Source organism: Callorhinchus milii, unplaced genomic scaffold (genome assembly GCF_018977255.1).
Source record: "Callorhinchus milii isolate IMCB2004 unplaced genomic scaffold, IMCB_Cmil_1.0 Scaffold7, whole genome shotgun sequence".
In the NCBI taxonomy this organism is placed as follows: Eukaryota; Metazoa; Chordata; class Chondrichthyes; order Chimaeriformes; family Callorhinchidae; genus Callorhinchus; species Callorhinchus milii.
In genome coordinates, this window is record NW_024704748.1 from 3,608,870 (window position 1) to 3,635,567 (window position 26,698).

The 26,698-nt window shown below is 44.7% G+C and overlaps 2 protein-coding genes across 2 annotated transcripts; one reads left to right on the forward strand and one right to left on the reverse strand.

Annotated features, from left to right (window-relative positions):
• The first annotated feature begins 808 nt into the window (after positions 1–808).
• Positions 809–8,598, forward strand: dennd10 (DENN domain containing 10). Its single transcript, XM_007903607.2, is given in 10 exon segments — positions 809–933; positions 2,063–2,259; positions 3,152–3,231; positions 3,974–4,122; positions 5,022–5,133; positions 5,429–5,529; positions 6,016–6,123; positions 6,920–7,014; positions 7,938–7,950; positions 7,953–8,598. Coding segments are annotated over 10 exon segments (1,056 nt in total). The 5' UTR covers positions 809–893; the 3' UTR covers positions 8,114–8,598.
• A 5,917-nt stretch (positions 8,599–14,515) lies between these two features.
• sfxn4 (sideroflexin 4) lies at positions 14,516–26,264 on the reverse strand (the record flags this gene model as incomplete). The annotated part of the gene is given in 14 exon segments (XM_007903608.2): positions 14,516–15,077; positions 16,458–16,577; positions 17,300–17,417; positions 17,988–18,073; positions 18,533–18,648; positions 19,046–19,136; positions 20,109–20,177; positions 20,328–20,390; positions 22,271–22,324; positions 23,705–23,730; positions 23,846–23,900; positions 24,282–24,308; positions 24,924–24,998; positions 26,199–26,264. Coding segments are annotated over 13 exon segments (924 nt in total), but the record flags the coding sequence as incomplete, so codon positions are not given.
• Positions 26,265–26,698: the final 434 nt, after the last annotated feature.

The following is a 26,698-nucleotide window of genomic DNA, read 5'->3' on the forward strand; positions in this document are numbered from 1 at the left end:
CAGCCAATTGCGCACAGCAGCGTCCCCGCAGTCGGTCGTGGATCGAAGTGACCAAATTATTATTTTTATTTTAAATTGATTTTTTGTTTCGAAGGGAGTTTTACTCCCGGAAAACTAGTCCGCCAATCGGCTAACAACCGGGTTTCTAGTTACCGCGAGTAAGTAGGAAATGTATAATATAATATTAATGTTAGTTGCAGTCACAGTAAGTTAGATTAATGAGGGTATGTTACCTTAATGAAGTCAGCGACAATCTAATGATATTGGTAAGAAACATTACCTGTTACATTGCAACAATATCAAATCCAGTGAGTTACCGCAGTTAATTCTGCAACGGTGGTAACGCTATAGTTAGAAAAATATTGCAATACAATGGACAGAAATAATACATTGTAATACAATTGCTGGTAAATTCAATTCAGTCTGACATTAAATCCTGAGAGGTTCTTACCAAGAGTGTTGTGTTGTTCCGTTTATATAAATTATTATTATAAATACTAACTGATCAGTTGGGAAGAGCCTTATCACGTCTTTTTGACGTCTCAAAGCGCATCACGGGATATACTGTAAAGCGCAGTGCCTGTATACTTTGCGGGCGAAACGCGGCGGCCAATTGCGCACAGCAGCGTCCCCACAAACAGCCGTGGATCCAAGTGACTGAATTATTATTATTATTATTATTTTTAAAAATAAGTAACTTAATTTTGCTTTCAATTTGATTTATGTTGGTTTGGATCTGATTGGATTGGTTTGATGTGGGTGCAGAAGGAGTTTCCTTTGCCAACCCGGATTGTGAGTGAGTGAGAGAGAGAGAGAGAGAGAAGGAAGGAAGAAGGAAGAAGGAAGGAAGAAAGAGAGAGCTTTAGCTGTGACTGTGGAGCACAAGCCAAGCAATGGCTGCATTGCCTTTGATGCAGAGTGTGGGACTGGTCGGTAAGTACCTAATATTTGCTCCTGGTTCCCTTCAGTCGGTTGCAAAAATAGGAATACATCTATATCTTTAGCAATTTAAAGCAAGTGAGTGAGCTTGAACTGTGCAATGTGCATTTATTTCACCCCCACGGTTTCGAAACCACACCAGCGAAGTTTGCAATGCATGCAGTTTCTTCCTGGTTTAGCTCTCGGCCAGGAATCCCCTCCCCCCCCCCCAAAAAAAAAACAGATACATTATTGCAGCAAAAAAAAATGTACATTATTGCAACAAAAAAAAACAATATTTACGTGATTGCAAGGAGTTGTTTTATTTGCACAAAAGTATTGTATCCATCTGGGAGAGAAAGGTTTATGTGTAGCACTTTGTTGTGCTTGTTTTGGGGGAAATATTTCCTGTTTAGGGCAAATCTGCAGGAATGTGTCGAGGATTGAGGGCCCTGATCTGATCTCTCTCTCTCTCTCTCTCTCACACACACACACACACACACAGTCAGTGGGATCAGAGCAAATTCATTGAGTATTTTCAGCATCAGGAGCTGCCAGACCCCCAAAAATAATCCTAAATAATAATTCCTTGCATTTGATGGAATGGTTTTCACTGAGCGAAGGAGCGGCACCGGTTATTGATCTGTACTTGCTATTAGTCGTTGATTTATAATGATCACCGGCTAACGATTTTAATAAGAAGAATGGTGATCCTTGCATGTGATGCGGCGCCCTATCACGTCCCCCGAGACGTCTCGAAGCGCTTCACGGGATACGATATATTTCGAAGGGATTATTGCCCCCGGAAAAGCGATCCGCCAGTCGACTAACAACTGGGTTCCTACTTACTGCTGAGTAAACGGAGACGTGTCGCAGTAAGGAAACTTGCCCCACGTTTCGCCCTGTAAAGAAGGGTCCCCTCCCTCCCCCCGGTTAATGATTTATATTAATCGCTGGCTTATTAATTCGTATTAATAAGGGACGTCCTCCTGACGTGAAAGGCGCTCTATAAATGGAATCTTGTTGTTGTTGTTGTTGCTGTATTGATCAACGGAGAAATGGTGGTTATCAGGTTATAACCTTCTGCACTAACTTCCAATGCTGACCATTGCGTACTCTCACAGTCAAAATCTTTCCTGCTTAGAAAAAGATACAAATGGCGATGCCTTGTGGGTCTGGTCTTATCCCACCATCACAGCAGAGTTCCGAGAATTACTCTTAAGGAAGTGTTGTCTCACCGATGAAAACAATGTCCTCCACACCTTTGTGTTTGGCCAGTTCAGAAGGACGTGGTATTATATCACGACGACACAAGTCCAGGACCCCACTGCATTGTCAAAGGTACATCGGTTTTAAATACGAATCTGGCTCTTTTATTCTCCTTCTTCTATTGACTGGGCCGAACCAGGGCAATACACCATCTAAGCCTGAATAATGCCTCTGCCAACCGATAATAACAATCTTTGTGTTCGATATAGCACGATAATAATAACCTTTGCGTTTGATATAGCTCCTTATAATAATAATATAATAATAATCCTTGCATTTGATATAGCGCTTTTCACGTTGGGAGGACGTCCCAAAGCGCTTCACAGAACACTCTGTAAAGTGAATTGACTGTATATTTGTGGGCGAACGCGGCAGCCAATTGCGCACAGCAATGTCCCACAAACAGTCGTGGATTGAAAATGACCAATTTATTATTGTTTTGGGTTTTTGGAGGGATTATTATTAGGCTCTGTGTGGAGTAAGGAAACTTGCCCAAGGTTTCGCCCTCTGCCTGGAATTGAACTCAGGTCTCTCGCTTGCAAAGCGAGTGCTCTAACCACTGAGCTACAGGACTCCACGACATGCCATTGAGACGTTTCAAAGAGCTTCACAGGGCATATTGTTTTTTGTGGGCGAAACACGGCGGCCAGTTGCGCACAGCAGTATCCCACAAACAGTCATAAGTGACGGACCAAATTTTTTTTGGGAAGGAATTAGTGCTCCCAGAAAAATCGACTAACGACCGGATTCCGACTTACCGTTGGGTAAACAGAGGAGTGTGGAGCAAGGAAACTTGCCTAAGGTTGCGACCTTTTTGCTTTAAAGTGTTATTCTGCAGCACTTTGACAGAAACCTGTGACGGAATTGTAACAATCAAGTGATGTAGAAACATATGCCGTTTTTTTTATCTTGACAGTGGTGCAAATCTGGGTGACGCTGATATTTGATCTTTCTTTCCTCATAGGTGACTCATTTTTCTCTCGTGCTAACTGCCAAAGACTACAACCCAGAGAAGTATGCATCATTTGGCAGAGTGTTATGTAGGTAAGTTCCAAAGGGCTGGAAAACAACAACAACGCCAACAACAAGTTGCATTTATATAGTGCCCTTCATGCAGGGTAGAGTCCTAGAGCGCTTAACTCCAGTTGCCGTCGCTCACAGTGCTTTTGGCAACGTGTGCCATTATAAATTGCACAAAGGCTCCGACTCCAATAAGAGGTAAGATTGAGACAGATCTTGAACGACGTGAGGGAGGGAGCAGGTCGGAGGGATTCTAGGATGGAGCTCCAGAGAGTTGGGGCAAAGCGAGGTGGGGAGGCAGGGGACTGTGAAACAGGCTGAGTGAACACTACTCTTGTAGTTAAAAACAAATGGTTTTAGGAAAAGCCATTCTTTGTGACTCATTCTGTCTTATAATACTTTTGGGTGCATATTATATATATACTGCACATTATATACATATATATAATAATAGTCCTTACATTTAATATAGCGCCTTATCACATCATTGAGATATCTCAAAGCGCTTCACAGAATATACTGTAAAGTGAATTGACTGTATATTTTGTGGGCGAAACGCAGCAGCCAATTGCACACCGCAGCGTCCCACAAACAGCTATGGATTGATTGATCCAATATTTTTAAAAAGGAATTATTACCCCCGGAAAAGTGATCCGCCAATCGACTAACAAACGGTTTCTATTTACTGCTAGGGAAACAGAGGCACATGTGTGTATATATTATATATATATATTATGTCAACAATAATTTTTTGATTCGTTCGAAGGATATACATGAAACATGGCAACCCAGCCAAGATGATGGAGAGTTACATTTCTGTCCTTACTAAAGGCATCTGTCAAAGTGAGGAGAATGGGTCGTTTCTTGTCAAGGACTACGACACCAAAAAGGCTTACCTTGCAGGATCCATCAAAGGTAAAGGCAAAACATTATACAGTACTTTGAGTACCGGAGTAGGCTTTTGTGCTAAAGCCTCTATTATAAACAACTTGCACTTATGTAGAGGCCTTATATAGGGTCTTAGAGCACGGGGTGGATAGCTATTTGTTAGCTCAGAGTATCAAGGGATATAGGGCAAAATAATTGGAGTCTCTATGAACAATGGCACGGTTTGTATTTCTATCACAACAAATAAAACACTTCAAAAATAATGGTGGGAAAGGCCATAACCTATAGGGAACGACCAGGGAAATGCGATTCGAGTAGGTGGTTCCAGTGGGGAAATAGAACCAGCGTGGACAGTTGCAAATTCTTTTTCTGTGCCCTGTGTCTTTCCAGGCAGAGGGCGAAACCTTGAGCAAGTTTCCTTACTCCACACAGAGCCTAATAATAATCCCTCCAAAAACCCCCAAACAATAATAAATTGGTCATTTTCAATCTACGACGGTTTGTGGGACATTGCTGTGCGCAATTGGCTGCCGCGTTCGCCCACAAATATACAATCAATTCACTTTACAGTGTGTTCTGTGAAGCGCTTTGGGACGTCCTCCCGACGTGAAAAGCGCTATATCAAATGCAAGGATTATTATTATTATTATCTCTGCTGGGGTTTCTATAATTCTTTGCGGCACGGAAACAAGCCATTCAGTCCAACTAGTCCATGCTGGATAAATGATGGGACAGCCGTGTTTTATACAGAGAAATAAATCTCAGGCTGATGCTGTTTCACTTGGACCCCATGCTAGTGACAGCGCCCATTTCTGTCCACTCTTAAAATCCACAAAGCCTGAAGTTTATCTAATTTATAAATACTTTGTACTGGGGGGGATTAAAAAAACAATGTCCGCTTATTCCTCCCTTTTTTTTAATCTCAGACGTAGTAAATCAGTTTGGAATGGAAACCATTATCCTGTACACCGCGTTGATGCTAAAGAAGAGAATTATCGTCCACCACCCTCGCATAGAAGCATTGCAAGAGTTCACCAGGTAAACGCACCACACACAGGAACCAGCCACAACTTTACAATTCACTTTACAGTATATTCTGTGAAGCGCTTTGAGACGTCTGGAAGACATGATAAGGCGCTGCATCAAATGCAAGGATTATTATTTATCTTTAAATCTTTCTTTTTGACTGTGCTTTCTCTCCGCTTCCCCACACTCATTTCAGGCTCTCAGTCAGTGCTTTGGGATGTCCTCCCACTGTGAAAGGTCTGATAAAAGGTAGTCTGTAAGTGTGTGAAAGATAAAAAGAATATGAATTTTTATTGTTGTTGTTTAGGACTTTACCAACACTAATCTGGCACAGAAAGGACTGGTCAATACTTCACCCTTACGTTCATTTGAACCATGAAGAACTGGATGCTTTAAAGACCTGCACAGGTAAGAACGTTACACAGTAATGTCCCACAAACAACAACCAATTTGATCTGGGGGGATTGTTGGCCAGGAGATAGGGGGAAAAACTCCTTTCTCTTTTCAAATAGTGCTGGAGAGTCTTTAACTTGCACCTGGACAGACACAGACACAGAAGCTTGGTTTAATGTCTCATCTGAAGGACGGCACCTCTGATAATCGAGCGCTCCCTCAGCATTGCCCTGGAGTGTCAGCCTCGACTGTGAGTTCAAAGGCCCTACATGGATCTTGAACCCACAACCTTCTGGCTCAAAGGCAAGAGTGCTACCGACTGACACCCAAAGGAAAGTGATCATCCAGGTGCTAGGTTGAGGAAGAGGGAATATTAAAGTTGTGGGGGGATTGAGAAGGTACTGAGGTGGAGAAAAACACCAACGTGGACTTGATAGGACGAATGACCTGTTTCTGAGCTGTGACATGCTATGACAATATCTGTGTCTGTTTCTCACGCAGGTTATGTCGCTGGGTTCACAGACGTAAAGGTGATTGACCGGTCAGACCTGTACGATGTGTTTGTGAATCTCCTGGAGAGTGAGATCAACGTTAGTCCACATGCTAAAGGTATCGCTGCTGCATCGGGCGACTGAACAGTTATTTCTCTACCTGGTGATGGAGAGGTCACACCAAGTCCGAAATATAGATCTCAGAAACTGTGAGAACAGTCACGTCCTTACAACCTGGATTCCAAATTAAGGCTGAATTTAAGAATTGTTGCGCAGTTCTGTAGGAACTTAAATTGTAAGACAAAAGGGGTTTGAGATGCCATCTGGCTTGAAGGGTGTTGTATAAACCCAAGTTGTTGTTGTTGATCTTAAAAAAAAACTAAGACAAGGCGGAATTTGGGGCCTCTGATGTCCATTGCAATCTACAGAGTGTGTCTATTGCAGAATGTATCATATAGAATCCTTGCATTTGGGTTATTGCTTTATCACGTCGTCGAGACGTCTCAAAGCACTTCACATCATACAACCGAAAGTGGATTAAACGTGTACTTTGTGTTCCGTTTTAGATCTTTTGTATATACCAATAGCCATTGTTGGGAGCAACAGCGTTAGTGAGTCATTGATGTGTGATGACGACAGTCACATGTTGGGGTGAAAAATACGATGTTTCATAGCAGGTTTAATATGGTGTTTATCACCATATTAAAATAAACGGTGCAATAAAGCTTCACATTTTTCATTTCCCTCCCAACTGATTAAAAATTGGACCATCCTCTTCCTTAGCACGGTCAAGCTGTTGATGGACAGTTATATTGTCGATGGCCAGGAAAATCTTGTGTCCGTTGAGTAAAGAATTAAACGCGTTTTTTCTTGTCGCTTCTGATGTAGAAATGTTTTCCCTCTCTCCACCGCAGAGGCAATGACAATGGGTAAACTGCACAAGGACATCGGCCAACTCATTGTCCAGTTAGCTGATGACCCAGACAAATCAGACAGTCAAGTCATCAAGGTAATTTATTCCGAAACGGTCATTATTTTTACCGCATGATGTGTTCCGGCCTCCTGTTTGTCCCTCATCCTGTACACTCCACCATTGGTGGCCATGCCTTCAGCCATTGCACTCTGGAACTCTCTCCTTCAATCCTTCTGCCTTGTCCCCTCCCTCCCCACTTTCAAATCCCGCCTGAAGATCTTCCTTTTTAAACGTGCTTACGGTCACCTCCCACCACCCGTACCCCCCACCCCACCATCCCCCCTTCCACTGGCTCGGGGTCAGACTCTGCCACTGTCAATGCTCCAGGACCCTACTCTGCGTGAAGGTCGCTAGATGAATGCAAAATTGTTGTTGTTGCTCCCTTTCTCTTCAATCTTTTCTCCTCTCGTGAAAGAACTTGCCCTTGTTAAGGTGCCAGCGACATCAAAACATCTCGGAAGAGTTCTTTTTCTTACAAGGTGTAGGTAGGTCCTGTTGTGGGTGTAAGCGAGCGCATTGGCCAATTTCTGCACAGCAATAAAAATTGTCGTGGTCTTGCTGCTGCCTGGCTGAGAACATCTACCTCAGCACAGGGCAGGTAACGGAACCAGGTATGAGGCAGGATGTGCTTCACTCTAGGCAGTGTCCTGGAGACATTGAGGAGCTTGTCACATTTATCAACCTCAACTGGAGTCCAACCCAGATCAGTGGCTACAGATCAGTGGCTTGATCTCATTTTCTGCCCCCCCCCTTACCCTTTGGAACTCCATCCCACATTCCCTTTGCCTCGCCCTCTCCCTTGCCTCCTTCAAGGCCCGTCTCAAGACCCACCTCTTCGAAGGTGCCTTTGGCCACCCTCCTACCCCCTACCCTCCCTGTCCTCCACTCTTCCTGATACCAACCCCACACCAGAAGCAGTTTGTTGTTGCTTTCATGTGACTTTTCATTCTTTATTTCAGGAAATTTCATTGAAAACAAAGAAATATTGACTAATCTGGCCTCCCTGGCCTCAGCGTCAGGTGAGAATCGGAAGCCCACCATCACCCTGGAGGTCTTGAAAGAGCGTCGCTTCCCACCGGCGACCGAAAACTTCCTGTATCACCTGGCGGCCGCTGAGCAGATGCTTCAGATATGACTCGATTGTCCTTTTCCAGCCGGCACTGTGCCAGCGCATCAACAAAGATCCTTGTAGAGACAGCATCCTCTTTAAGGACCTTGTGCAAGAGAGCAGAGCTGAACACAATGTTTCTGGTCTCTCAGCAAATCATTCTGTTCAAGAGCACTCACCAGTGATCTGTCCGTCAGTCACGAGAAGATCTGCTGACTCAGTTGTCAGCCTCATTCTCTTTGTGTTCAAAAGTGTGTGGGGGTGGGGGGGGCATGTGACACATCCTGTAAAGCCCATATGTGTGGAAATGCACATTAGAAACAAAATTCTTCCCCCAATTGTTATTGAAAAAATGGGTAACTCCTGTTCCAACAACAACTTGCATTTATAATGCACCCCTCACACAGGGCGATGCACTCCTCACATTTCCAAAACGCATCTCAGAGAGCTTAATCAGTGTAAACTATTATACTTTAATGTGGATTCCTGTAGCTCAGTTGGTTAGAGCACTCACCTCGCAAGTGAGAGGAACTGGGTTCAGTTCCTGGCAGAGTGAAACCTCAGGCAAGTTTCCTTACATGCCTCTGTTTACCCAGCAGTAAGTAGGAACCCGGTTGTTTAAAAAACGCTGTCATCATTCCTATCCTTAAAAAAACCCTCCCTGGACCCTTCTCTACTCCCTAACTACTGCCCCATCTCCAACCTTCCCTTCCTTTCCAAGGTCCTGGAACGAGTTGTTGCTTCTCAGCTTCGTTCCTTCCTCTCCCGCCACTCCCTTCTCGAACCCCTCCAATCGGGTTTCCGTGCCGCCCACAGCACACAAACCACCCTGGTTAAAGTGACAAATGACATTCTGTCCATCTGCAACCAGGGCTCCCTCTGCCTCCTCATCCACCTTGACCTCTCTGCTCCTTTCAACCCCGTCGACTGCTCTATCCTCATCCACTGCCTCTCTTCTCACCTCAATCTCCACGGAGCTGTCCTTGATTGGTTCAGATCGTATCTCTCACACCGCCTGCACTTCATCTCCTCAAATGGCTTCTCCTCTAGCCTCCGGACCGTCTCGTGCGGCGTTCCTCAGGGCTCTGTCCTTGGTCCCCTCCTCTTCAATATCTATATGCTCCGTCTTGGTGATATCATCCGCAGACATGGGGTCAACTTCCACATGTATGCGGATGACACCCAACTCTACCTCTCTACCTCTACCCTTGACTCCAGGACCCACTGCTGTCCTGACAGAATGTCTGTCAGACATCAAGACCTGGATGAGAGATAACTTTCTTTAGTTGAACATCAACAAGACCGAGGCTCTGCTGATTGGCTCCCATCAGCGCCTACTTACCTCAGACGCTGACAGCATCACCATCCATGGTTACACTCTCCACCTCACTGAGCCAGTCCGGAACCTTCGGGTCTTGTTTGACCCTCAACTGTCCTTTCTACCCCACATCTGTGCCATAACCCGCTCTGCCTTCCCCCACCTCCGCAACGTCGCCAGGCTCCGACACCGTCTCACACCGCAGGCCGCCAAAACCCTCAGACATGCTTTCATAACATCGAGGCTCGACTATGCAAACTTACTGCTTGTCGGCCTCCCCAACTCCTCCCTCCACAGGCTGCAGATCATCCAGAACTCTGCAGCCCATGTCCTCTCCCGCACCAAACTCCGTGACCCTATCACCCCCATCCTCGCCTGACTCCACTGGCTTCCCATCACACAGAGGATACAGTTCAAGATCCTGGTCCTCACCTTCAAAACCTTCCATGGTCTTGCTCTCCCCTACCTCTCCAACCTCCTAACCCCCTACCACCCTGTTCGCTCGCTCCGCTTAGTGGGCTCCGGCCTGCTTCATGTCCCCCGCCTCGCTCACCCCACTATCGCTGGGCGGGCCTTCCGCCACTCTGCCCCCACCCTCTGGAACTCCATCCCACAGTCCCTCCGTCTCGCCCCCTCCGTCGCCACCTTCAAGACCCACTTCAAGATCCTCTTCTTCGACCGTGCTTTCGATCTCCCTGCTTTCCCCCCCTCCCACACCCCAACCCTCAGCTCGGGTCCGTAACTCCTTGGGAGATCCTCCCGACGTGAAAGATGCTATATAAATGTAATTTTGTTGTTGTTAGTCGATTGGCGGATCGCTTTCCGGGGGTCATAATACCTTTCAAAGCAAAATGTGGTCACTAAAAAATCCCTGACTGTTTGTGGGACACTGCTGTGCGTTTCGTCCACGAAATATGCAGTCAATTCACTTAACAGCATATTCTCGGAAGCACTTTAAGCCATCTCAATGACGTGAAAATTCAACAATTATTATTATTTTGTGGGCGGAAGGTAGCAGCCAATTTCGTGCACAGCAATGTCCCACAAACAGCCAAAGAGCCAGTGACCATTTTTATTCTGTAATTAACCCCCTTACCTCCCCCTCCCCGTCCCTCCCCACTCATCCTGGGTAAATTCACTGATTCTACTTGTGACGTGATTAACATCAGCAGCTCACCACGTGAGAGCAGTCAGTGACGCTCACATGGCCCAAGGAGGCGTTTTCAGGATGTTTTAAGCATTCCTTCACCAAAAAAACTGCCTGAAAGTTTGACCCTGGCCAAGAAGGTTGTCTGGAACTGATTTGTAATAGAATTACTGTACGTAAGTTGTGGTCTGTTGGTTAGCTGGGAAGAACACCCAATTTTTGAGGGACTTAATGCTTTAGTATGATCAGTTCTACTATTTACAGATTGAATGAGTGTTGTTTACTGTATGTTATACCTGGTGTTACTTTTATTTTATTTGATGAGAATCTCACAGCTTCCAAAGCAATTTTTCATAGTTCTCCAATGGGAAGAGTTGGCATTTCTGCACACAACGCTGCATTCATTCACCGAGTGAGTCTCCCACTCCGCCTTCATCATGCCACGTTTTCTGTAACTGAACATTAATTGCACTTTTTGTTTTTAGTTATTGCCAATCTAAATATTTAATTACATCTTAATTTGATGCACGGTTGGTTTAGGATTCTGTTTGTATCCAAATCATTTTTTTTAATATATGGAATCACTATTCTTGACATCTTTTCGCAATAACTGGAAGAAATCTCAAGCAAAGTGAGAATAATGTATTGAATGGCATTTATAATAATAATAATCCTTGCATTTGATGTGGTGCCTTATTAGGTCATCGATACGTCTCAAAGCGCTTCACAGAATGTACTGTAAAGTGAAGACATCATCAACCAGTCCCTCTCCTCCGGACCAGTCCCTGCCTCCCTCAAAACTGCTGTCATCATCCCCCTCCTGAAAAAACCCTCCCTGGATCCCTCAAACCCAAGCCATTACCACCTTATTTCTAACCTGCCCTTCCTCTCAAAAGCTCTAGAACGGGTTGTTGCCGACCAACTTCGTGCACACCTCTCCTCCCACTCCCTCTTCGAACCCCTCCAGTCCGGTTTCCGCCAACAGTACAGAGACTGCGCTTATGAAAGTCACAAACATCTCCATCTGTGACCAGGGCTCCCTCTGCCTCCTTGTCCTCTTGGACCTCTCTGCCGCGTTCGACACAGTCAGGCCAGCCTCCTCCACCGCCTTTCCTCCGTCATCCTCCTCAGTGGGACCGCACTCGCCTGGTTCGAGTCCTAACTCACAAACTGCCAGCAGTACATCTGCACAAATGGCTGCTCCTCCCGCTCTCACCCGGTTACCTGCGGGGTACCCCAAGGATCCATCCTTGGCTCCCTCCTCTTTCTGATCTACATGCTCCCTCTTAGGGACGTCATCCGCAGACATGGGGTACATTTCCACATGTATGCGGATGACACCCAACTCTACTTTTCCACCTCTCTTTGCGACCCCTAGTCCCCTGATGTTCTGTCAGCTGCCTGTCAGATCTCAGGGGCTATATGAGCGCAAACTTCCTTCAGCTGAACATTGACAAGATGGAAGCCATACTCTTTGGCTCTTGTCAATGTCTAAAATCTCACGGCTCTCACCTCCGCCACCTACCCGACCTCCCCCTAAAACTCTCCGAACCTGTATGCAACCTAGGCGTCAGGTTCGACCCCCAGTTGTCCTTCCTCCCCCACATCCGGTCCCTTACCAGCACCACTTTCTTCCACCTCCGACGGATCGCCCGTCTCCACCAATACCTCTCCCCAAAAGCCGCTGAAACTCTGGTCCATGCCTTTGTCACCTCTCAGCTGGACTATTCTAACGCCCTCCTCGCCGGTCTCCCATCCACTACCATCCATAAAATCCAAATCATTCAAAACTCTGCCACCCACATTCTCACCCGCACCAAACTCCACTCCCCGATCACCCATTGCCTTGCCAGACACTGGCTGCCTATCCCAGAGAGGATCGATTTCGAAATCATCTCCCTTGTGTTCAAGTCCCTGCACTCCTCTGCACCCCCCTACCTCGCTGACCTCCTCTCTCCTCAAAACAGTGCCCGTGGCCTCCGTTCCTCCGGGTCTGACCTCCTCCTCGTCCTCCCGAGTCCTCCGCTCCACCCTTGGCGGCTGTGCCTTCAGCCACTATGCCTCGAGACTCTGGAACTCCCTTCCTCACTCCCTTCGTCTCGCTCCCTCCCTTCCCATTTTCAGGTCTCTGCTGAAGACCTTTCTTTCCGACCGCGCCTTTGGTCACCTTCCTCCCCCTCCCCCTGGCTCGGCCCCGGGATCCGTTACTGTAAAGCACTCTGAGACGCCGTCCGGCGTGGAGGGCGCTATATAGATCCAAGTTGTTGTCTCAAAGCGCTTCACAGAATATACTGTAAAGTGAACTGACCTGTATATTTTGTGGGCGAAACGTGGCAGACAATTGCGCACAGCAAAGAGGCGTGGATTGAGTGACCAAATTATTATTTTTTGAAAAAAAATCTTTTTGAAGGGATTATTACTCCCGGAATGCAACTTGCGAGGCGAGTGCTACAACCACAACACTACAGAACTCCACAATTGAGAGCAGTGCGGAGGCTGTAGGGAGGGCGTCTGTCAGATTCGCTCACGCTTCAGTTAAGGCGGTTTATCGCAGAGTACAATAAACAGCGCACAATCTTGATAGCCCAAAGGTTTGTTTGCTGTGTTTCAAACACACCCATTTCAACCACATACATTTACTTTACTGTTTGGTAAAACTGATTAAACGTATAATTATCCGTAACACATTGAATCTGCCCTGTGGGGCCAAAGAATATTTTCCATTGTAAAGTTAGATGAAGCTGGGCGGAGTGGGACTTGAAACATTTACCATTTAACGCGATGTGGCCTGGATATATTTGAACCAGTGTTTTGGGCACACATAATCCGGAGCTTGGTAAAACGGGAAAACTTTCACACAAGAATTGTTTGTTGGAAAAATAAAATTTTGGATTTAAATTGAATAATGGATCATTGTCTCCAATCAGCTTCAAGGGAAAAAAATAAAAGTGCTCAATATGTTTACCAATGGAAAAGGTTTCTGGACTAAGTACAGTGGTAGAACTCTTGCCTCTCAGCCAGAAGTGTTGGTTAAGGCCCCAGATCGGGACATGGAATCACATAGTCTAAGATGACACTCCAATGCACTGCTGAAGGGATTGTTGCATTGTCAGAGATGCCGTCCTTCGGACGTGACTGTAAACCGAGGTCCCACCTGCCTGTTCAGGTGTATGTTAAAAGATCTTGTGGCAATATTGGCAAAGAGGTAAAGTTGCTCCCGGTGTCCTTGCTAACAATCCCCCAAAATAAAAACTGGTCACTCAATCCATGGGCTTTTGTGCGACCAGTTAATGCACTTTACAGTATATCCTGTGAAGCTCTTTGGGACGTCCTCCCAAAGTGAAATGTGCTGCACCAAATGTAAAGGAGCCACATAATAATAATCCTTGCATTTTGCAGCGGGGAGAATATTCAGAGAAAATGGAGGAAGAGAACAGCCTTTGCAAATCTAATCATTAGCTCCAGGTTTTTCCAGTGATAATGGTTGTTAATTTGCATACATGAGCTAAGTAACTCCATTTAGGAAGTTGCTTACCCCAATGATATTATAATAATAATCCTTGCATTTGATATAGCGCTTTTCACGTCGGGAGGACATCCCAAAGCGCTTCACAGAACACACTGTAAAGTGAATTGACTGTATATTTGTGGGCGAACGCGGCAGCCAATTGCGCACAGCAATGTCCCACAAACAGTCGTAGATTGAAAATGACCAATTTAATTATTGTTTTTGGTTTTTTGGAGGGATTATTATTAGGCGTGTGGAGTAAGGAAACTTGCCCAAGGTTTCGCCCTGACCTGCCTGGAATTGAACTCAGGTCTCTCACTTGCAAAGCGAGTGCTCTAACCACTGAGCTACAGGACTCCACGATTATCAACAGATTTAAAATAGTTTTTGACATTTGAGAAAGAAAAACTTGTGAATTGTAAGCAACTTTTCACTTGAAATAAGAGCACTGTTGGTGACGCACACTCTCTCTTTAATATATTTAATATTATAATATAATCGTTTAAGAGATATATTCAGGTATTACAACCACAACAGTAGACAAGATATCCGAGATAGTTTCTCTCAACTATTTTGACAATAAATAAGAGGAAAGCAAACTTGTGTCTTAGTTGCATTTATTACCACTGGATGAGGTGCAATTCCTCAATTACAATGGGTTAATTTACAATATTTTAGCAGTCTTTACAGTCTGCATCAAGTTGAACAGGATCAATACAACACTTTCCCTAAATGGAAAACATGATTTTGTGGGAAATTCCAAGCTGGTGAGGTAGTTGGCTGATGATGTGACGAAAATATATTTGCCAGTAGCTGGGGAGTGGATAAGGGGAAAGATATGTTACAGCGTTTCCACACTCGTGATTTCCACTCAGTGACTCTTAATGCAATACATGCCAGGACCAAACTCGTTCCACTGCTTGTCGAAGACCCGGCAACACTGCCTGTTCAGGCTCGCAGACAGAGATTGACTCTTTGAAGGACTGTCTCTGTACGCTGCACCACAACAAGCAATCATCTGCAAGAGAGGACAGGAGAATTTAAGACGGACAAAATAAAACACACCTCTAACACATGTGGCCACATTTAATTGTGGATTCTCATCTTTTTGGTCCCCAAAATAGACAGTTGTGCAATGGTGCTTGGAGATAATATAATAAAATAATAATAATCCTTGCATTTATATAGCGCCTTATCACATCATTGAGACGTCTCAAAGCGCTTCACAGAATATGCTGTAAAATGCAGTGACTGTGTGTTTTGAGGACGAAACCCGGCAGCCAATTGCGCACAGCAGTGTCCCACAAAACAGCTCTGGGTTGAGTGACCAAATTATTATTATTAATATGAACTGTAATATTTAAATTGCTTCCAGCGATCATCTAGTGGTCCACTTCATCAAACACGATATCTTGTGTCCCGAAAATTGCAACTACATGAGCTAACATGAATTAACTGTTAAGTGACAAAACAGGATAGAAAATACTTCAGTAGGAATTACAGCTGGTTTCTGACAGATTGAGATCAAAGTGTTGTAAAATTAAATTAACTCTGTACGTTGCTCGTTCCATCCAGGACATCAAATGATTATAGAATTTTAGCACCAGGATATCTTCATATCAAGCTGTTGGAGGGAAATTCCACCTGGGTCCACATTTAAAGTAACATTTCAGAGCGTCCAGAAATTTGGCAAATTATTGTGTTCAGTCTTAACTTTGCAGCCGATTTTCTACTGTTCTTAAAAGAACTAACAGTTTAAGAATTTCCATATTCTGGACCCTCCAAAAAGCTCCACAAACAGAATTTGTGGTAATTATCCTTGCATTTCATACAGCATCGTGGAGATATCTCTCTCATAGCGCTTCACAGGACTTATTGTTAGTGCAGTGACTGTGTGTTTTGCAGGCCAACGCAGCAGCCAATGTGCGTACAGTGATGTGCAACAAACATAATAATTATAATCCCTGCATTTGATATAGCGCCTTATCACGTCTTCGAGACGTCTGAAAGCACTTCACAGAATATACTGTAATGTGACTGTATATTTTGTGGGTAAAATGGCAGTCAGTTGCGCATCAGCAGTGTCCCACAAACAGTCGTGAATTTTTAAAGACCATATTATTATTATTTTTGAGGGTGTTACTCCTGGAAAAGCGATCTGCCAATCGACTAAACAACTGGGTTCCTATTTACTGCTAGGTAAACAGAGGCGTATGGAGAAAGGAAACTTGCCCAATGTTTTGTCCTGCCCAGGAATCGAACCCAGGTCCTCTCACTTGTGAGACGAGTGCTCTAACCATTGAGCTGCAGGACTCCAGAAACAGCAACGTAGTGAATTTATACCCAGGTGGAATTCCTCCCTGTGTAGCGGCATTTAACAAGAGGTGCCCACACAAACCATATGTGTCTCTGTGATGCAATCTGAGTCAGCAACTGTCCTTCACAGCCCTCTGTGGTAATACAGCTCATCTTGTGTTGTGGCCGACTGGATCAGCGGCTCAAGACTGCTCCTGGATATCTGAAACAAAAAGTTGAACAAGGATTTGTGCTGTTAAGTATCTGTTTTACTTTCATTTCTACCTCGTTCCACCTTCCCTGTCCTCACAGCTCTCCTGTAAGCAGCGATTTGTGCTAAGGTTTAGTGCCATTGTGAGTTTTTTTTTGCATGTATGAGTACTGATGGGCCGCTGCGATCTTGTCCAACCAAGTTGCAGTTGTTCGCGTGAGCGTCTAAGGCAGTGAGAGTCACACATCACTTCTCCTTTCATGTGCTTTACAGATCATTGAGATTGTTGTGCATGTCGTCTAGGGATTATTACCCCCGGAAAAGCGATCCACCAATCGACTAACAACTGGGTTACTGCTTACTGCTGGTTAAACAGAGGCATGTGTGTGTGTGGAGTAAGGAAACTTGCCCAACTTTATGCCCTGCCTGGGAATCAAACCCGGGTCCACTCGCTCGCGAGGCGTGTGCTGTAACCACTACACTACAGGACTCCACTCCACAATCTTAGAAGAAACTGATCTTAGAAGAAACAGTGAAGAAAACAGCTTTCTTTCAGCCTCTGGAATCTATGTTCGATTTGCAACATCTTTACACATTTGCAAAGGTGGTTTGGAAGGAATGGCTGGTTGAATGGGGCTGGAGCAATGCTGATTGCTGATGGTACGTACTCATAGGGGTGGGAAGAGATTAGGACAGAGAAGTTCTGCTGAAGGTCTTAAACACTGGTTACGTACCTTTCCAATCCGAGGAAACAGGCTGAAGGAAACCGGCACCATCAGTCCGAATACCAGCGCGGTCGCTATGTGTCTGATGGGAGCCAGAGCGAATGGGGCTCTCTTTATGAAATTCATCCTAAAAAAATCAAATGACGAAGCATTCAATCTTAATATTTTCATAAAAAGCAAAGCTGGTTTTGTACCCTTATTTAAATAATAGATTAAAGGTTGAGATAAGATCTCCCAATTGTGCACAACTGGCTGCTGGGTTTCACCTACAAAATACACAGTATTTTCTTGTGAAATGTTTTAAGGCGTCTTGAAAACGTGATAAGGCGCTGTATCGAATGGAAGTTATTATTATTCTCCTCCTCCACCCGCCACTTTCAATCAGCCGGTTCCGGCCTTCTACACGTCCCTCGTCCCCTTCGCTCCACCATCAGCAGCCGTGCTTTCAGCCAGTAACCCCCGAAACTCTGGCAACTCCCTGCCTCAATCCCTCTGTCTTGCCCCTCTTTGCTGATCTCAGATTGCATCTGAAGACCTTCCTCTTTGACCGGGCATATGGTCGTCTCTCTTTTCTCACTGGCTCAATCAGCGTTAAACTCCAGCATTGTTAAGGGCTCCAAGATATTACCCCGCCTGAAGCACACTATATAAATGGAATGGTCAGGGGATTGACTTGAGTCTGTAAAAGATTGCCTACCTTTGCAAATAGCTGCCAAGCATGTTGGGCACAGCTACTGTGGTTCCGATTAACACCGCTCTCGAAATGGCTGTATCCTTCACTGCCTTCAGAGGGAAGAAGCATTGAAACGTTTTTCAGTGAATCCTCACTAGTCAAACGCGTCTAAAGATCAAATAGCGCTGAAACTCTGGAACACCCTTCCTCTATCCCTCTACCTTGCCCCTTCCTTGCCTAGCTTCAGGTCTCGCCTGAAGAACTTCCTCTTACACCTCAACTCGTACTCAAGTCTACGATGACCTCTCCCCGGCTTGGCCTCATGCTCCGTCACTGTCAAGCGCTACCCTGCGTGAGGGGCGCGATCCGAATGCAAGTTGTTGTTATTTGAGACATAACCAAAGTCTATTGAGGAATGACTTAAGTCTTAAATCAAATAGAATTAAAGAGATTGATCGATGTCGTGCTTTCACCTGCAGATTATTGAATGACACACAATGACAGAGGATGGACTTTTAATTATTAGACAATTCAGCCGCTTGTTGATTTGAAATACTTTCTTTCCTTACCTTGGCTCCTGCCGCTTCAGAAACTCCGACCACATTCCCATTTCTGTCTGTGACTTCAATCCCCTTCTCCAATTCAACACCTCGAACGGCTACTGCATTGAAAGCTCCTGCGATTGCTATTACAGACAAGAGATCAACGAAAAGATTCCAAGCAACTGCGGGAACCAACAACATTGCCCAACCCTCGTGCAAGATACTTCAATATTACAATAAAATTGACATTGATACAGCGCCATTCATGTCGGGGAGGTCATCTCGCTAGCAAGTCGAGTGCTCTGACCAAAACAGGACGCTACAGGACTCCGCACACAGTCAATTCATTTTACAGTATATTCTGTGAAGTTCTTTGAGACGTCTCAACGATGAGATAAGGCGCTGTATCAAATGCAAGGATCACCATTTTTTTTAGTCAATCGCACAGCCAGTTCTTTATTTATTAACCCGGAGACTACTCGCTGCCAGAGCCCTCAGTGACCGGGTCTACTTGTCAAGCACAGTAGTCGTTCTACTTACCAAGCACGGGCACAGGTATAATGTTTCTGAACAGACTCTGTATTCCAGGATTCTTTAATCCATATCGATACATCACAAATTGCGGAAACACCTATATTTAAAAAAAAGAATTGGTTTGGAGGCTCTTAAGCATGGTGATGGGTTTCCGCATTGGCCAAGACAACAACAACTTGCATTTATATAGCGGCCTTCACGCGGGGTAACATCCCGGAGCGTTTGACAGTGGCAGAGTCTGACCCCGAGCCAGGGGTAGAGGGAGTGGGGGGGAGGTGACCATAAGCACGATCAAAAAGGAAGGCCTTTTGGGCGGGATTTGAAAGTGGGGAGGGAGGGAGCAAGGCCGAGGGATTGAGGCAGAGAGTTCCAGACACCCGGCTGACCAAAAACAAAAACTGCTGTGGGGTGACCAGCTGTTTGCCAATCTTGGCAATGCAAGGATTATTATTAGGGAACAGCCAAGATTGGAGCCTCTCGAGGATGACCCCATTATCCTATGATCTGCGTGTTTATAAGCTTGCTATTAATCTTACCATGTCAGACCCCGTGGCCTCTGACTGTGTATTTTGTGGGGAAAACGCAACAGCCAATTGCGCACAGCAGTGTCCCACAAACCATCGTGGATTGAGTGACCAAATTTTGTAGTTGTTGGAGGGATTACTACCCCTGGAAAGCAATCCACCAAATGACTAACAACCGGGTTCCTACTTATTTACTGCTGGGTACACAGAGGCGTGTGGAGTAAGGAAACTTGCCTAAGGATAACAGCTTGGAAGGCTTTACGACATGGGTGCAAAACTCAAGCATCTTTCCTCTCGCTCTTTTCTTGATTCAACACCCATTCAGAATGTAGGAAATACATTCTGATTTTTAGCAATCTACCTCACTAAATTCTGGAAACAAAAGGTTAGTGCAAAATGTTGAGATGCATTTAATGGCTGTTTGAGCGACAGTGAATCATTTCTTTCTTCTGCCAGAAACACAAACAAGAAGCCAGCAACACGGAGCCCACCTACATCACATCAAGACAATTCTTGAAAATACACCTAATGCCATGAATACTCACCCCTAAACAGGTTGTGTAGGTCACTGATCCAACCAAGAGTAGAACTTGCTTTAAAGGAACCTTTTCATCCTAAACGAAAACACATCATCAACTTGCATTTGTGTAATGCCCTTTACTTAGGATACTCTTGATAAATATGTATATGTATTATTATAAGATCTACCAGATTTTTAGCGGAATGAGATACAAACTTAAGTTCTTTGCAAAGTTCACACTCACTCTAGAGGTGGTTTTATTTCGGTTCACCGAGTTGAAGCCAGCGGTGTAAGAATGAAAGAGGAACTGCACACAAAGAGAAAAGAAAAAGCATATTATAAAGACAACAACTTCTACTTATTTAGCCCCCTCCACGCAGGGCAGCGTCTCAGAACGCTTAACGATGGCGGAGCCTGACTGTGCGCCTTTAGGCGTGGGGGAGGGGGGAGTTGACTGTAAGCACGACCGAAAAGGCCTTAAGACAGGACTTGAAAAAACAGGGCCAGGGAGTGAATGGATTTGAACATGGGATATTAATAATAATAATCATTGCATTTGATTTGATTTTGCACCTTATCATGTCTTCGACATGTCTCAAATCGTTTCACAGAATAGACTGTAGTGATTGACTGTATGTTTTGTGGGTGAAACACAGCAGCCAATTGCACACAGCAGCGCCCCAAAAACAGTCGTGGATTGAATGACCAAATTATTATAATTTTTTATTTCTCTTTGAAGCGATTATTACCTCCAGAAAAGCGATCCGCCAATCGACTAATGACAGGGTTCCTACTTACTGCTAGGTGAACAGAGGCGTGCGGAGTAAGGAAACTTGCCCAACATTTCACCCTGCCCGGAATTGAACCCCGGTCCTCTGGCTTGCAAGGCAAGTGCTTTAACCACTAAGCTACAGGATTTCACACACTTCCTCATTAGCAACTGCTTGCAGACTTCATTAAAACTGAAAACAATATCGTGGGGATTTCTTTCTTAGCACAGCCCCATTATAACATACTCTATTTACTTTAGCTGAATATCCGGTTGCACTGTGACTGTGAATGTACTGTGAGCTTGGGATTTGATGGAATACCAAACATTAGCATTTCACTTCCGATCGCATCGCACCTGCACTGAGAGCTGGGAATACACCAACATTCCCATCATCTTCACTGTTTGCTGGGAGAAAACTACTTAGGAGGCCCAAACTTTTAATCCAACAGCCTTTTAAAACCTAAACAGGGGAGGATGCAGGAAACTATGTGAAGTGTTGCAGCAGATTATTAATTCAGGGTAAATTAACTTTGGTCTCCCTGTAACTTGTGTGTATGGTGCAAAGTTTGATTTGACTCAGGGACATTCAATTGTAATTGAATCATGTCGAACATGTCTGTCTCTGAATATTGAGAGACCTTCGCTATTCCCGGACGGAGCAAACCAAGTGAACTATTGTCAAGCTTAACTAATAAACAGGCAAGACATCCGGGACCTGAAACACTGGACAGCCCACTTCCTGATTCTCTGCATTTCACACCGATCTTCATTCCCTCACCTTCTAACTCTTTCAACCCTCTCAGTTTGAACCTGGCTAACTCCGGACTTTAACCTTGATGCGACTCTTCTGAAGAGTAAGTGCGTAAACTCAAGATATACCTCTCTGATCACACTTTTGGTCAACTTTGCCCACCCCCATCCCCTTGCTCGGATGCCAAGTACTGATGTGAAAGGCGCTATCTAAATGTAAGTTGTATTGCATTGTCAAATTTCCCGGTGCTAGCTTCCGTTGAAACCCCAACCACTTTATGATATTGACTTGCAGTCTCTCTCATGCAGAAACAGAAGCCAAAATACTTCTGGGTCTCAGACACAACTTTTCTTTCTATAATCGCCCACCATTGCCTTCTTTTGTCTTGCACCAACCACCAACACCTCTGATCTCATCATCTTCCACCTATTTTTTTCCTTTGTCTTTCTTTCCCCGCCCCCTTCTCTGCTTGTCCTTATAAACTGCTCCCTTGCAAACATCCCTCAGTTCTAACAAAAGGTCATCGACCTGAAACGTTAACTCACTTTCCTCTCTCCGTAGATGCTGCCTGAGCTGCTGAGTGTTCCCAGCGACTTCTCTCATGCAGTACTGATAATGTACTGTATCGCTGTAGAGGTCTAGATTACTCGCCAACCACCATTACCTGCCAGAATAAAGCTGGTTTCATCCCTCGGTGAGGCAGGAGCATACCGATCACCTGAAATGCAAGCAGAACGCTTTTGAAAAGTGTACGGGGTAATCGGAATGTTTTAAGGCTGCACGTTGATGTGATGAGTACTTTGTGGGTTTATTGCTACAGTGAAGGATTCTGTCAATTCTGCGCCCAGCTGGGATACTTTTTTAAAAAAGCACAATGAAAATAAATAGATCGATCCTTTTTATTTTCTAAGATCGATTCTTCTTATTTACATCTAAGTTAAAAGCAACGCAGTGCGATCCTGCTCTCTGAAGGTCCTGTGCACTCACCCAGCCTCATGGAGAGCTAGGATTACCGGGTGGGATAGGAGACTGGCGTGCAATGAATGCTGCAGACATCTTTTGGTTAAAAGAAAAGTTACCAAACCTGGAGTCGGTTACAAATTGACCTACAACCGAGAGCTGGGAGAGAAACTGTCTGCTCCAGTGCTGTAGGTGCTAAACACCACCGGGTATATCTAACTCCGTACATTGATGTTGCCTTTAAAATATCGTTGCTCCTCATCCTGCCGTCACTTTTTACATAAAAATAATAATCCTTGCATTTGATATAGCGCCTTATCACGTGTTCAAGACATCTCAAGCGCTTCACAGAATATACTGTAAAGTGAATTGACTATATTTTGTGGGTGAAACACAGCAGCCGGAAAAGCGATCCGCCGATCAACTAACAACCATGTTCCTACTTACTGCTGGGCAAACAGGCGTGTGGAGTAAGGAAACTTGCCTAAGGTTTCGCCTTGCCCAGGACTCAGACAAGGGTCCTTCGACTGCGAGGTGAGTGCTCTAACCACAAAGCTACAGGACTCCTCTTACTACAGTAAAGTAGCATTGGTCAAGAAAATAAACTGTCTCAAAGGTCCCATGTGCACATGGCGTCCTGACGTGCAAATAATTTGAATCCCTGAAAATCAATGCCAATGAAGGCAGATCTAGCCAAGCTATAGTATAAACAGGATATATATATATATAATAGGACTATTAACTGCAATGTATTAACGAATGGCACAGTGCAGATTATAATTTGCAAAAATTAGATTTGGATAAAAACATCTGTAGAATGACATTAAAAATGTAAAAATGAGCTAAAAAAATTCGAGATGATATGGGGGACGAGAGGACGAGGGAAATGTTGTTGACTTTCTTCTGAACTGGTAAACTCAACTTTCACTCATTCTAGTATCGCAACAACAACTTGTAGCGCCCCGCACCAGTGTAGCGTCCCAGAGCACTTGACAGTGGCGGAGCACGACACAGAGATGGGGAGAAGGGGAGGTGATCGTGGGCACGGTTGAATAGGAAGGTCTTCAGGCATGATATGAAGATGGGCAAGGAAGGGGCAAGGTGGAGGGATAGAGGAAGAGTGTTCCAGAGCACTTACCAAAGGCGTAGCAATTGGCATGAATGCTGGTGGTGGAAGAGGGAGAGAGAAAAAAAATAACAAACTTCACGTTAAGCAATGAGTAGCATTGTTAAGCAAACTACTTCAGAACTTCAAGGAGTGAACTAAAAAAACACTCACCCTGAGGTCGAAAAACTAGCGGTATCAAATGGCCGGTGTCCGGATGAACCGCAGACTGGATCAACAAGAGAGCAAGGAAACTGGCATTAGGTTAATCACATGAGCACGCAAAGATGGCACAATTGCCAAGCTACAAGCAATCATTTACATTTGCTGTAAGTAGCTGAAAAATAAAGGCTCCATTTGCATTGATGATACGGTGCCCAAAGCTACAATGATTCTGAACTGCCTCATTGATTTTTTTTGGTCTCCAATCTTCTCCTGAAGGAGATTCTTGGCCGATATATATAGGACCTTTCCTACAGGGCAGCTTCTCAATATGCTTAAAAATAACCAGTGTGTATCACTTAGTTTACTGTTTTGCAGTAAACTCCATATCTTCACTATCTAACTGCTGTCTTTGACGTGCTAATAGTAAATATTCCTGAACACTTACCAGCATGAGCCGCCGTGTCTCTTTAATCTGAAAGGCACACACACACACACACACAGAAAAATTCAAAAACGATTTTTCACCAAGTTTGATTTGCACGGTCAATAATAATGCTTGCATTTCGTGAATCGTCTTATCATGTCGATGGGACATCTCAAAGCGTCTCACAGGATATACTGTATATTTTGTGGGCGAAGTGCAGCAGCCAGTTGTGCAGAGCAACTGTATCCCACAAACAACCATGGAGTAAGTGACCAATTTTATTTGGGGGATTGTTGGCCAAGACACTGGGAGAGAGAAACTCCCTTCTCTTTTCGAATAGTGCCGCAGGATCTTTTTCATCCATCTGAATGGGCAGATGGGACCTTGGTTTAATGTCTTATCCTAAGACGACATCACCGACAATGCAACACCACCCTTCCCCCCAGCACTGCATTGGACCATCAGCTTAGACTAAGTGATTCGAAGTCCCGATGTGGGCCTTAAACCACAACCTTCTGAATCAGAGGGGAGAGTGCTACCACTGCACCGGGCTGTCACACAAATATAATGAATCCCAAATGGTTATCAGACCCTAAAATTCCAGGAAGTGGTTGGCTTCTCACAACAGCCTTTGATTGCCTTTGGGGTTCATACTAGACTGACCTGTTCATCTTTCACCGGCTCCTTCAGATTTCGCTGGCTGTCCTGTAGTGGAGCTTGAGCATTTTCTATTTCTTTCTGTTGACGTAGAACACAGAGAGAAAATCCATGACACTCACGAGGTTTGCATAAGGCTCAGTGTTTACTCTTTGACCGAGCCTTCAGCTCCCTTCTCGACTCTCTTCCCCCTTCTCGCTCCCTCCCATCCCTCCCCTCACCCTGACCATTTTCCCCCCTCCTCGCTCCCTCCCCTCCCCTCACCCTGACCATTTCCCCACTGCTCGGGTCATGACCCAACTGTGCAGCGCCTTGGGACGTCCTCCTGACGTGAAAGGCGCTTTATAAATGGAATCTTGTTGTTGTTGTTGTTGTTATCTGGAAAGCACAGACTTGCCTTGAAAGCTCAGAGACGTGGCGTGTTCTGATAAGCTTGAGACAATAATAAATCGGTCTTACATCAATTCTAGCCGTTGAATTAGATCATAAGTTTCTCTCTTTTTGTGCTGACTCCATTTTCAAATAATAATCCCTGCATTTGATATAGTGCCTTATCACATCTTCAAGGTGTCTCAAAGCACTTCAGAGTATACTGTAAAGTGAATCACAACATCACGCCAATTGGAGAAGAGCCTTCAGCCCAATCAATGTCATCCTTCCATAATCCCAACCCTCTTCCCACTGTAGTATCGAGCATGTTTTGCTCCGACCTTAAAATACCCAATTTTCAATGAAAAACATTGGGATCTCCCGCCAAAATAAAAGCTCGACTCCTTATAGCTTTGCTGAAGGCTGCAAAATAGTGTCCTGATTGTAGCCTCTGTGAATCGTGTGACAAACCGGTTATGCTGCGATGGCATCACAATAGCTTGAGCCCGTGTTATTTCTCTCTGGCTCTTAACGTTTCCTAACATGAGGATTGTTCTGCTGCTACGAGAGCAAGAGTCATTTTTCTTGTGAAGCAGAAAAAAGCGAGATTAAAGCTTCACGTACATCTTGAGGCTCAGATGTCCCCAAAATACATGAAGTTTGTTCCCCTTTTCAACCGAGAAACGCAGATGAAGGAACCACCTCCTCAGTTCCAAGGTAGGAGAAAGAAGAGAGGTGAGGTCAGCAAGCCGTGGTTAGGGATTTAAAAAGCATGCAGATTCTCAAAGGCAAGGATAAACTGCGGCAGGATGGAGTTCCACAAGATATGAAGCCCTGGATTAATTTACAGCGTCACCAATCACCCAACTGTCCTATGCATCCAATCCTGCTTTCCAAAAGAACTTTACTTACGTCTGACGCCAGGAGTGTTGTCGGATCGAGAATATCCACCCACTGGAGTAATCTATGGAAGAAGGACTAAAAATGTATGGAACATCAGATTTATGTATGTACTGTACAAAACTGTGGTGCATCTCCTAATACACGTCGAGAACAATTTCAGCAACAGAAGAGGGTGCTGGAGAACATCGTTTCAATCTAGTCAACCAGTACAACTTCCCCACACCGCTTGTTTTCATTGTTAGATGTAGATATCACCTACTGATTCTAAAAAGCCTTCATTATAAAAACAAAGTACTTTCCCCTTGTAGTTAACCATTCTGAGGGCCTCAGCAAAGTTACTATAACAAATTGTCCCCTTTACACATACACTCAAGCACTGAACAGAACAACGATGTTGAAGAACCTGTCGACAGCGGTCTGTTTGCTACATTTTAACAACACTAAGTTGTATTTATATACCACCCTTCACGTGGGATAGCATCTTAACAGTGGCGGAGCTCGATTCCGAG